The sequence below is a fragment of the Centrocercus urophasianus genome, unplaced genomic scaffold, assembly GCF_019232065.1.
Source record: "Centrocercus urophasianus isolate 14NV4802_14NV808 unplaced genomic scaffold, USGS_Curo_1.0 seq_11, whole genome shotgun sequence".
Taxonomy (NCBI): domain Eukaryota; kingdom Metazoa; phylum Chordata; class Aves; order Galliformes; family Phasianidae; genus Centrocercus; species Centrocercus urophasianus.
Window position 1 is genome coordinate 30,430,904 of NW_024884253.1, and position 10,978 is coordinate 30,441,881.

The 10,978-nt window shown below is 39.1% G+C and overlaps 1 protein-coding gene across 1 annotated transcript in view; it reads left to right on the forward strand.

Annotated features, from left to right (window-relative positions):
* Window positions 1–5,221, forward strand: part of TRPA1 (transient receptor potential cation channel subfamily A member 1) — a 34,381-nt gene extending 29,160 nt beyond the window's left edge. The window contains exons 24-27 of the mRNA XM_042809104.1: window positions 270–338; window positions 1,445–1,555; window positions 2,040–2,137; window positions 4,156–5,221. Coding sequence (XP_042665038.1) covers window positions 270–338; window positions 1,445–1,555; window positions 2,040–2,137; window positions 4,156–4,387 — 510 coding nt within the window. The 3' untranslated portion in view covers window positions 4,388–5,221. The remainder of the gene's footprint in view (window positions 1–269; window positions 339–1,444; window positions 1,556–2,039; window positions 2,138–4,155) is intronic.
* The last annotated feature ends 5,757 nt before the right edge of the window (window positions 5,222–10,978 follow it).

Genomic DNA, 10,978 nt, shown 5'->3' on the forward strand with positions numbered 1-10,978 from the left:
TTGCTGAGGCATAGTCCCTCTGGTCTCTGCTACACTCTGACTTTACACTGACATTGGAAGAAATGAAAGAGCTAGGGATTAGGGATATAGTATGCACAAAGGAGTTATGTTTCCAGATTCAAGTGCAACAAGTTGAACTTTAAATTGTGTTTAAATGTAACAATTACAATTGAAAGCACAGATCAGATTATTACAAAAAAAAAAGAAAAAAAAAAACCACCCACAATAAAAGTGTTTCTTGTATCTTTGATCCTGTGCTGTATTTTTAGATTGGTTTGGCTGTTGGGGACATAGCTGAAGTGCAAAAATATGCTGCCCTCAAAAGGATTGCAATGCAGGTAAGTAGAAACACATGAAAACACAACTGTAGGAATTATCACTGCTAGAAAACCATCCAAATAATTAGCTGATTTATCACCCTTATCATTAACTAACAACTTAGCATCTCTGTAAAGCAAAGTTGAATATGGGCATTCTATCCTAACCCTTATTTTCAGTTGTCTGCATTTGTGTACTGAGAAGATAATTTGCAATGCCAGGTATAACTAAGGAACTTAGTAATATTTATAAATGCATTTAGATACTTTAATATATATAAAGACTTAACAGAAGTGAAGTAGAAGTATAAGGGCAGTTCTTTTGACAATTAATGCTTTCTACTTGTTGAGGTATTTTGTTGCCAAGAGGGAAGAAGAGGGAAAAGTGCTATCTTGCAACTTCAGATCTTTATTGAGCATGTAACCTTTTGTGTGTTTTTTTTCTGTAACAGTCTGCAGTAGGCTTATACTGGATATCCTTTTTTTTTTTTTAATAAATGTCTATGTTCAGTATTTCTGTAGCATTTTTAATAGACATACATGCTTAGTATTTCTGTAGCAATGTGAGAATAAATGGAAAGTTAGCATCTCCTGAGAAGACACTCATACAACGCACATGCACTGCTCGCAGGAGTATTTTCCTTACAGTGATTCCTCTGGCTTCTTAATCTGGACTTGCTCTGTCATAACCTAGGAAAAGGGAATAGGACAGTTAAAGGGAAAGATCACCTTCATTATTGTTTAGTCTCAAAATCTTTGGCTATGAAGTATTCAGGCTTTGAACCTTTCTGTAATCTATACCGCAACCCACAGAGTAATGAAATGTTCCAGTCACAGTAAACTCAGTTACACAAGAGTTTACTCAGATCCAAAACTATTTCAGTTTTAAGAGTGCATAGCGATGTGGAATAATCAACTCTACGAAAAACTATATACTGCTTTGACTACATGGTATCTAGTGTCTGGACTACGTGGATCAGATATTATACCATGGAGTGCTGTGTACATATCCTCTGAGACGTGATGCTTGGTGATTTGAATATACTAACATAATGGTTATTTTCATGATATAATGTGTCCCTATCTTAAGAGAATATATCTTATTCTAAATGCAAAATAATGTTTAGGTTAATCTTCACACAAACTTAGAGAAGAAGCTGCCATTTTGGTTCCTAAGTCGAGTGGACCAGGAATCAATCACAGTCTATCCTAACAGACCACGATACTGTGGATTTATGGTAAGGTTGTGAATAGTTGACTCTAGATTTTGTACTAAAATGTGGTATGATTAACTTAGATCATTAATTGGTTCGTTAATTGATATCAATGATAGCATGACTATCTTATGTTTAAGTGGCAGATCAGTTTGAGTGCAGCCTAATTTATTCAGCTATAATTAGTGCTTTGAATTCTCAGTGATAGGTGATGTTATTGGTCAAGAGAAGTTACAGAAGTTATTCAGACTGAAAATGTAAGTACTCACTTCTGTTTTCTTTATATCTATTTGTCTACTTTTAATTCCATCTGCTGTTGGTAGACTGAATTTTCTGATTAAGCATATTTGGCAATGGGAATGTTTAGTATTCTAAAACTAACTTTATACCTGAAACTACTTTTAGCACTAAGAACATATTGGGGCTGGTACTGTTTACCCATGTAGGGTTATTTATCTGTTTTCAGATTACAGTACTTTATTTCATTTTGATACCATGTTTTATTTAGAGTGTATTCCAGTATTGCTTTGGGTGTGAGGACTCTACCACAGATGCACAGAGCACTGATACAACATTAGAATTGGAAGTTCTGAAGCAAAAATACAGGTATACGTTGTCTTATTACTGCAGCAGTCAGTAGAGCCCTGTATCACAAAGGTATTGCCGTTTTAAAATAGCATTCTAAAACTCAACGCTTAATCCACAAAGTAAAATTTAATGTATCAGTTGTCCTTAAATAAAGTTCACCGGTATGGTAACTTAATTTATATTCTGTAATGTATTTACTTTAGTAAATACTTTAGAAAGTGCTGAAGAAATATTCTTCTCCTATGGCAGAAAGAGGATGGGCTTGTTTTCCTGTTGGAGTGAGCTATATTAATAAGGAAAAGGCACACTCATTTCCAAATTAGAGGTTTGTGTATGGAAGTTTTCCAGAGTTATTTTAAACTCACAATTACTGTAATTCCAATTGGTTTGCAGATACACACAATCAGTAACTGACTGTGAAATGGTCAGATGGTAAATCTGCTTCAGATTGTTTCCCCAAAAAATGGATTGCTGTCCTGATTCTCCTCCAGACAAATCATCTGTTTTCTAGAGGCTAGGAAGAAATCCTCTGTAGTGTACATACCAATGTATATGTGCCAATATACCTCTAGGAGCACTTTCAGAAAAGCCTTCTGTGAACATGCAGCTAGGAAAATCTATTCTCTGCCCTGCTGGGGGTCGGCCTCTTCTCTCGTGTCATTAGTGATAGGACCAGAGGGAATGGCTTTAAGCTACGGCAGGGGAGATTCAGGCTGGACATGAGGAAGTATTACTTTTCAGAAAGGGTGGTCAGGCACTGGAATGGACTGCCCAGGGAGGTGGTGGAGTCACCGAGCCTGGGGGTGTTCAAGGAAAGACTGGATGTTGTGTTGAGGGACATGGTTTAGTAGGAGCTATTGGGAATAGGTGAATGGTTGGACTAGATGATCTTGAAGGTCTTTTCCAACCTTGGTGATTCTATGATTCTATGATTCTATGATTCTGCCCCTTTCTATCACTCCTCCACAGGAAAAAAAAAACCCAACATTTTCTAAAATTAGACATTTTTGAATGAAATAACTTGTGGCTATTTCATTACAGAAAGTTGAATTTTCTTCTCTGAAAACTGTTTTACTGTGTTACCAGTATGTTTTTATTGTCAGCATTCAAAACAGCACTCAGTTCATGCTGAAGCTAGAGACAATCAGCACTGACTCAGTTTGTACTTCTGTTCGTTTTGTTTCAATTAATGCTAGTTAATTGCTGCACTGTTTTAACGCTTATGGTACTTGCTTGATAACCACATAGAGAGAACTGTATTTAAGGAAGTCCCAAACTGCTTTTCATAGAGACCCTTTTCAATCACCATGTATCTGTTTTTGTGCTGCAGTTTTGCAAGTCTAGACGTTCTGAAGAGCAGATTTTCAAAAAAACCTGCTTTGTAATTTCATGAAGACCGGTTTCTGGACACATTTACTGTTTCTTCCTTTTTTTCTTAAATGCCTGCTAACTGATGCTCTTTGTATCAATTGTACTTTGGGTAGCAGTTCTTTGGGTAGCACTGGAGAAATTCAAGGCCAGGTTGGACGGGACCCTGGACAGACTGATCTAGTGGGTGGCAGCCCTGCTCACAGCTGGGGGTTGGAGCTCGATGGTCTTTAAGTCCCTTCCAAGTTAAGCCATTCTGTGATTCTAAAGAAATCAGTAAGTTAGTCCTGTATGCTGTTAGAGTAGTTGTGAAGTTCACCAGATGACTGTGAATGCTAAATTGTTGTTGCAAATCTGGTCCTTATTCCTTGCCAGACAACTTAAGTCAAAACTATGAAGGGAAATGTTTAAAACTTTACCTTATTTGAGAGTAGGTTGCTCTTATGTTAAATATGTAATGAGGTATTTTTTCTCAAGAACCAGGAAATTGTTCTTTAATCTTATTTCTTAGAACCTGGAGAATTAGCACAGTTTAAAAAATTAAATGTACTACAAACAAAATTCCTTGTTAGGAGAAGTTGAGCACAGTCGATATCTGTCCTTTGAAACCAAATGACAAAGCTTATTCTATTTTCAAATTGTTTCTTTTTCTTTTTTCTTCCTCTTAGGCTCAAAGATATATCGACGCTGTTGGAAAAGCAACACGACCTCATTAAACTGATTATACAAAAAATGGAGATAGTGTCAGAGGCTGAGGATGAAGACAGCAATGATTTATTTCAGCACAAGTTTAGGAAAAGGCAGTTAGAACATAGGAATAGTAAATGGGATACAGTGTTAAAAGCTGTTAAATCAAATGTGCCTAACCCAAGCACAGAAAAGAACAGCACCTTCTTGTAGACTTCTTGTGATACCGTGTTATATTAACATTTTGTTTTTCTTTAGGGTCAATTCTCTATGCCTGTGCATAATATCAGTGTGATACAGTATTTATTCAAGTAAGAAAACAAGGCCAGATCCAAAAAAGAATGTAGGTGCTCAAAGCAGTATTTAAGGAGATTTAAGATGCCTACATCTAAAACTGTGATCCTAAAAGAGGCTGACCAATCAGGAAAGTGCCTAACTCACCAGATGCCAACCTTGCTGTCCTTACAGTTCTTGAGGCTTCTGTCTAGGTCAGTTCCTGGATTTGGCCCTGATGCTCTTAGTCATCTGCTTAGAAATGTGGGTTTTTTTAATTGTTACCATTATTTTTTTAGAACTTTCACAAGTTCAAACTGCAATTCATCAGATGTTTTAAGAGATCCAATGGGCTTTATGTAGGCTACAGCAGGGGTAAAGGACTAACTTGACTGATCCTTCGGAAACTTTGCTGAATAAGAACTGCAGGATCAGACCTGAAAGATAAAAAAATAGATAAGATTATGAAGATGCAGTGTAGGATAAGAATAATTTCATTTTCTGGATACCTACATGCAATTCTCAGAGGGATCATTTGAACTTGCATGCATACAGCAGTGGTAGAATGACATGCTGTATACTAGTAATTTGCCACTTACTGTCCTTATATCATAAGAACTGACTTTGTTTCTTTAATCTGCACTCTGGTTTTGTTGTTTGTTTGCTGGATGTTCAGTGCATTATGTAATATACAGTAACAGACCAAATGTGGAAATAAACATGAATTAAACTCTGTTCAAGTATCTGAATATATTTGTTTCAAAAACAATGGTAATAAACTGGTTATGTCTGTATATGGTAACAGTGTTCTGTGATTTGCTTTTGAATTCAGACAACTTCTTCAACAGTTTTAATATATATTCTCCATTTAAGGAACAGTTATGATTCCAGTTTATTTTAAAGCAAGGCAGCTACCAGAAATCGGTTCACAGCGTACAAAAGTTCCTTAAGAACGCCAGGAAGACGTGCTGCTGATTAGTAAAACTTGAGCCTTAAAATTTCTATGGATGATACTCTTTTCAGTAGGAAAAATTATTTCTCATCCAACTGCCTTATGCCATCTTTAAGACTTTGTATTCTTACATGGTAAAACAGTGATAGAGAGAGATTATGACTGTTTTTGCCTGTTATTCTGCTGTTACTAAGGTGAGCTATAGCGCATCTGCAGCTTCCTCTGACAGTTGCAGAGCTGCTGGAACAAGTCTAGAGGAGGGCCACAAAGATAACCGGAGAGCTGGAGAGCACCTCTCCAATGAAGAAAGGTTGAGGGAACTGGGCTTGTTTAGCTTGGAGAAAAGAAGGCTCCGGGGAGACCTCACTGTGACCTTCCAGTACTTGAAGGGAGCATGGAAACAGGAGGGGGAATGGCTGTTTACAAGGGTGGATAGTGATAGGTGAAGGAAATGGCTTTAAACTGAGACAGGGGAGGTTTAGATATTAGGATGAAGTTTTTCGCACAGGGTGGTGGCACACTGGGACAGGTTGCCCAAGGACGTTGTGGATGCCCCATCCCTGGAGGCATTCAAGGCCAGGCTGGATGTGGCTCTGGGCAGCTTGGTCTGGTGGTTGGCGACCCTGCACATAGCAGGGGGTTGAAACTCGATGATCATTGTGGTCCTCTTCAATCCAGGCCGTTCTAAGACTGTATGAAATGTCCAGGTCCTCAGGATAAAGCTCAACTAGAAAAATATTAAGCTAACACTAGATGGCAGTGAGTGATAAGATTTTTGAATAAGTAAATTGAGCCTAAGTACTTAGTTTTAAGTTAAAAGAGTCAACAGTGTGGTTACAAAAGAAGCAAAATAGTCATCATTCATAGTTTTGAGGTTTGAGCCTTTCAAGCCTCTAAGCAGAACTCTGATGTGTTTATACACAGCAGACTCTCAGGGCAGGGTTTTAATCTGTTCTATCTTTCAGCTTACAATTTGAGAAATGGTTTTGTTTTTAATTTAACAGGCTTTGCTACTTTCATTCATTTAGCAGCTCTTACAGTGGAAAATATGGATAACCGTATCCATCTTTCCCATGTGCATGTCCAAAGCTGACCCTGAAAATACTGCATAGTTTGTCTGCATAGAGGACAATTTGATGTTGGAAGTTAAGGTTCTGTATCTCTGAGTGATTTTAGTTCATTTACTGTGACTTAGCCATAGCAGGCTTGCCTCCTGTTGAATAGGTATTGGGATCTATTGATGTATTATTTTAGGTGTTTCTCTTGGTTTTAGTATGCACTCTCAGACTGACATGGCCATCAGAATAGTGTGGCAGAGGAATAATCTTTTCCACTGTGGTAATAGAGGACTAAGCAAACCCAGGGCAGTACAAAATCTCACAGTGGTTGGGATCCATACTGCACCTGTTAATTCAGCCATCCTTGGGTTCCTGGAGAGCAGGGCTCTCTTTGTCCTGCAGAGAAACATAATTAGCTCAAAATTAGCATCAGAATTTAAAAAAGGTATTTGCTACAGATGCAGATTTATGGCCTGGCTTCATGTTTCATGAAGGAGCAGTTCACAGCAGATACAACAGAGGATAGAAAACAGTTTAATCACCAGTATGTTAACAAATGTGTAAACAATTTTTTTTTATTAAAAAAAAAAAAAAAAAATACAACAATTTTGGCCAGTAGATTTTATATGCAGAAGTGAATGTGTCTGAAGACTGTGACTGGTGTTGATGTGTCTCTGATCTTTATCACCTGCTTCCATTTAACGAATATGAATAATGCTTGATGCTAACAGATCTGCGGCATGTACTTGAATGTATGTAACTCATCTTTTACTTCACTGATTTCTTTCAAATTATTTTTCATTTTCACCACTTCAGAATCCTAGCAGTCTTTCTTAAAATATCCAAACACCAGAAGGGTTTCCATGATTTCACTGTGGCTAATTGAAGAGGAAGTTAAACCAGGCAATGTGCAATCAGTGTTGGAATTGTTAATCCACACAGAAAAGCTGCCTGCTGTTCATGCCCATTACAGAGGGCTCTGGAGGCATACGTAGGTACCATTTCTCTCTCTCATGGCTGTATATCAAGTGTTTCTGATAGTGAGGGTAAATAGTGCAGTTCATTTCCCACTGCTCAGCAGCACTGGCAGTGTATTCTCCTCAAAGGGAATGACAACACGGGTCAGACAATGGCACCATCTGCTTCCACCAAAACCAGTCTGGGGCATATTTTAAGGAGTTCTTCCTGGGAGGATAGGTTTGTGCCAAAGGTCACCAACTGGGACAAGAAATCCTTGCCATTAATGTATGATTTTGCAGTCTGAAACGAATTGGCAGTCCCATGCAATATCAGTGGCAGAAACCAGAAGTCCAGGGCCCTGGTTTTATAATGAAAGCATCAGGCCCACCCGACACCATATGTGAATAAAATCTGTTGGAGCAATGAAATCCTTCCTTACAAGGGAACCTGAGAATTCTCTGACAAGAGGATTTAAAATGGATTAGAGAGAGACTGTTTTAGGACAGGAAAACCCAGAAGGTAGAAAACAACCTCCTTCAAAATGTTCAGAGAGCATACTCATGTCCTTCGTGTGATCTACTGCTACTGGGACAAAGACAGACCACCATCATTTGGGGTCAGTCTGTGCAGGGCCATAAAGATGCTGACATCTTTCTGGTTTAGAAAGGAAAGAGCTTGGAAATGCAGCCAAGGCAAAGCCACGATAATCAAGAGAGAAAATGCTGTGGACACTTAAACAAGTAGCTCAGAAGGGGAGTTATATTGTGAGGGTAATGCTTGGTTTAATAATCAAGATGAAAGAGGGAAACAATAGAAGTGAATGAGAAGTAATGCATTTTGTATGAAAACAGAGAATTCTGCTTTAGAAAGCAGAACAAAACTTAAAGCCATTCATTTCAGAAATTAATAATAATATTGTTAATATTTATTTACCCGTAAAAGTGACTGCAGTATGAAAACGAAACCGGGGAACTGACAAGAGGGCCAGAAATAAAGGAGAGAAAGTGGGAGCAGCATGGACCTTGGTAATCTAAGAACTGAGTGCTCCAAGAGGCTGCATGCCCAGACTGAGCACAATAGCAGTGCTCAAGGAACATCAAAATCAGCTGCACTATCAGGGGGCTGGAGCACCTCCCCTATGAGGACAGGCTGAGGGAGTTGGGCTTGTTCAGCCTGGAGAAGAGAAGGCTGCGTGGTGACCTCATTGCAGCCTATCAATACCTGAAGGGAACCTACACCCACGAGGGGAGCAAACTCTTCAAAAGGGCTGACAACAGCAGGACTAGGGGAAATGGATCGAAATTGAAGGAGGGAAGATTTAGGTTGGATGTTAGGGGGAAGTTCTATACAAGGAGAGTGGTTAGGCCCTGGAACGGGCTGCCCAGGGAGGTTGTGGATGCCCCGTCCTTGGATGTGTTTAAGGCCAGGTTGGACGGGGTCCTGGGCAACCTGATCTGAATGTGTGTGTTTGGTGGCCCTGCTAGGCAGGGGGGTTGGAACTACATGATCCTTGAGGTCCCTTCCAACCCGGGTGATTCTGTGATTCTGTGATTCTGTGATTCTGTGATTTCCTGCCAATTCAGATTTTAATGTTTCTTGGCATGTTATCCCCATACCTATGATAATTACAGTTGTATTAAATGGCTGTAAGTAATCATGGTAAAAATTACCACTGTAGCTGTTGCTGTGTCATGGAGAAAAAAGCCTGTATTATGAAGTGTTTGATCCAGCTCTTTTCAGACAGAAGGCAGCATCCCTGCATGTGCATGAAGAACTGGTGGATTCGCCTCAATGAGGTGAAGGGATTCTCAGTGCGAAGGGTAGCTGCTCTCTCCTAGACTGAAACAGTTTGTGAAAAAAAAGGTATTGGGCATCTAAGAATGCAAAGAAATTAATTTCCATTAGCACTGATCAGCCTAGTTTTTGACACTAGGGCAGTGCTCCCTCAGAAACATTCCTTGCTCTGACCCCAGTGCCATATATTGAGCCTCTTTCCCCACTGCACTCATGGCCGGAATGCTGCCTCCAACCATCCTCAGTGCCCATCTCAGTGCTAAGCTGTGAGAGCAAAGGTGGTAAACAAGATTGGGTAGAGCTTTTAAGCATCCCCAAGATTCCAAGAAGTCATCAAAACAATCAAATTCCAAAATCAGAAAAAATAGGCAGAGCTAGATTAATGTTTCCATGTTGGATAGAGTTCTCAGTGAAGGCACTGCTAGCCTTATCCTGAAAGCAAGGTATCTGCAGGCAACAGTTTAATATGTATTATATTTTGGGTAAAAGATGGGAAGCCGAGAGATCTTACAGTCCAGAACCTCAGTTTACTCCAATAGGATCTTGCTCTCATGTGCCTGTGGTGATGACAGAAACACAGTATTTCAGCTCTTTAGTATGATGACTCCACTGCAGTAACAGGAATGGATGAGAAGCAGCTTTGGTTCTGCAGAATGTCTGAGTTCCCTCTCGTCTATTCCACTACAGAATCACTGCACCAGGCTGTTACACATAGAATCTGAATAGAAGATTCCCTCTGCAAAACAAACAAATAAGAGATAAATTAAGAGTTTGCAGGCTTAAGACAGGTATTGCTGGGAGCATTATGAAGAGGAACAAAGAAGAAATATTTGTTCTAGTCGAACGCATTATTGTTATCCATCAGCACAAGCTCATTTCTCACATTTATTATGACACATATGGGATGGAAACTACTTAGAGAAGAAGATAGATATGTAGATACTGTTCCTTCATCCTAAAAGATAAGAATAAAATCATTGCCTTCTACATGTTCAATCAGCTCAGAGATGTTTGGTTACCATCGTGATCAGCCTCTACCAAAAAGCAAGTACTAACAAACTGCAGCCATTACTCTCTAGTACATGAACTTGTAAATATCATTACTAATTGTTGATAGGGAATGTAACTTTTAGTGTCGAAAGAGAAATGTACCATGGTTTGAGTGCTCTGACCAGTCTTCAAGGGCTCGTTAGGCTCTTTTTTTACAGGTTGGCCTCACTTCACTTTGTTTACAGTCAAGTTAAGGACTGGTCTAGTAGTTCTGCCTGTTGTCTGTTCAGAAGGTAGTTTTGTCTCTCCTTCAGCACAAGACCTTGGTTTTTCCAAAGCAAGGAAAGGCTAATTACTGACAATTAGAGAAAAGTTAAAACAGACAATTGGAGTAAGTATGGAATATGTAAAGTAAGCCCATGACCAACAGTCCATGTCAAATGAAATGCTCTTTAACAAAATGAGTACCTGGAAGAAGATATGTCCTCAGGACAATACTGTTATATTCAGCAGAAGAGACATCTTGGCCTGATAGAGTTGCCTAAGGGTTGGATCCTTGCTCTGGCACTGTGCAAGAATCAAGCTCTCCATGAGATGCCTCTGTTTCATTCAGTCAAAAAGCAAACTAGCTCACTGCTGGAGGAAACAGAGGAGACTTCTTCAAGCTAAGCAAAAGGATTTGTTACTGTAAGCATATCTGAGCTTCTGATGGTAGTAACACCTTGCACACATAATGAAATAATGTCAATTTTTTAATTACATGCATTACATATAATA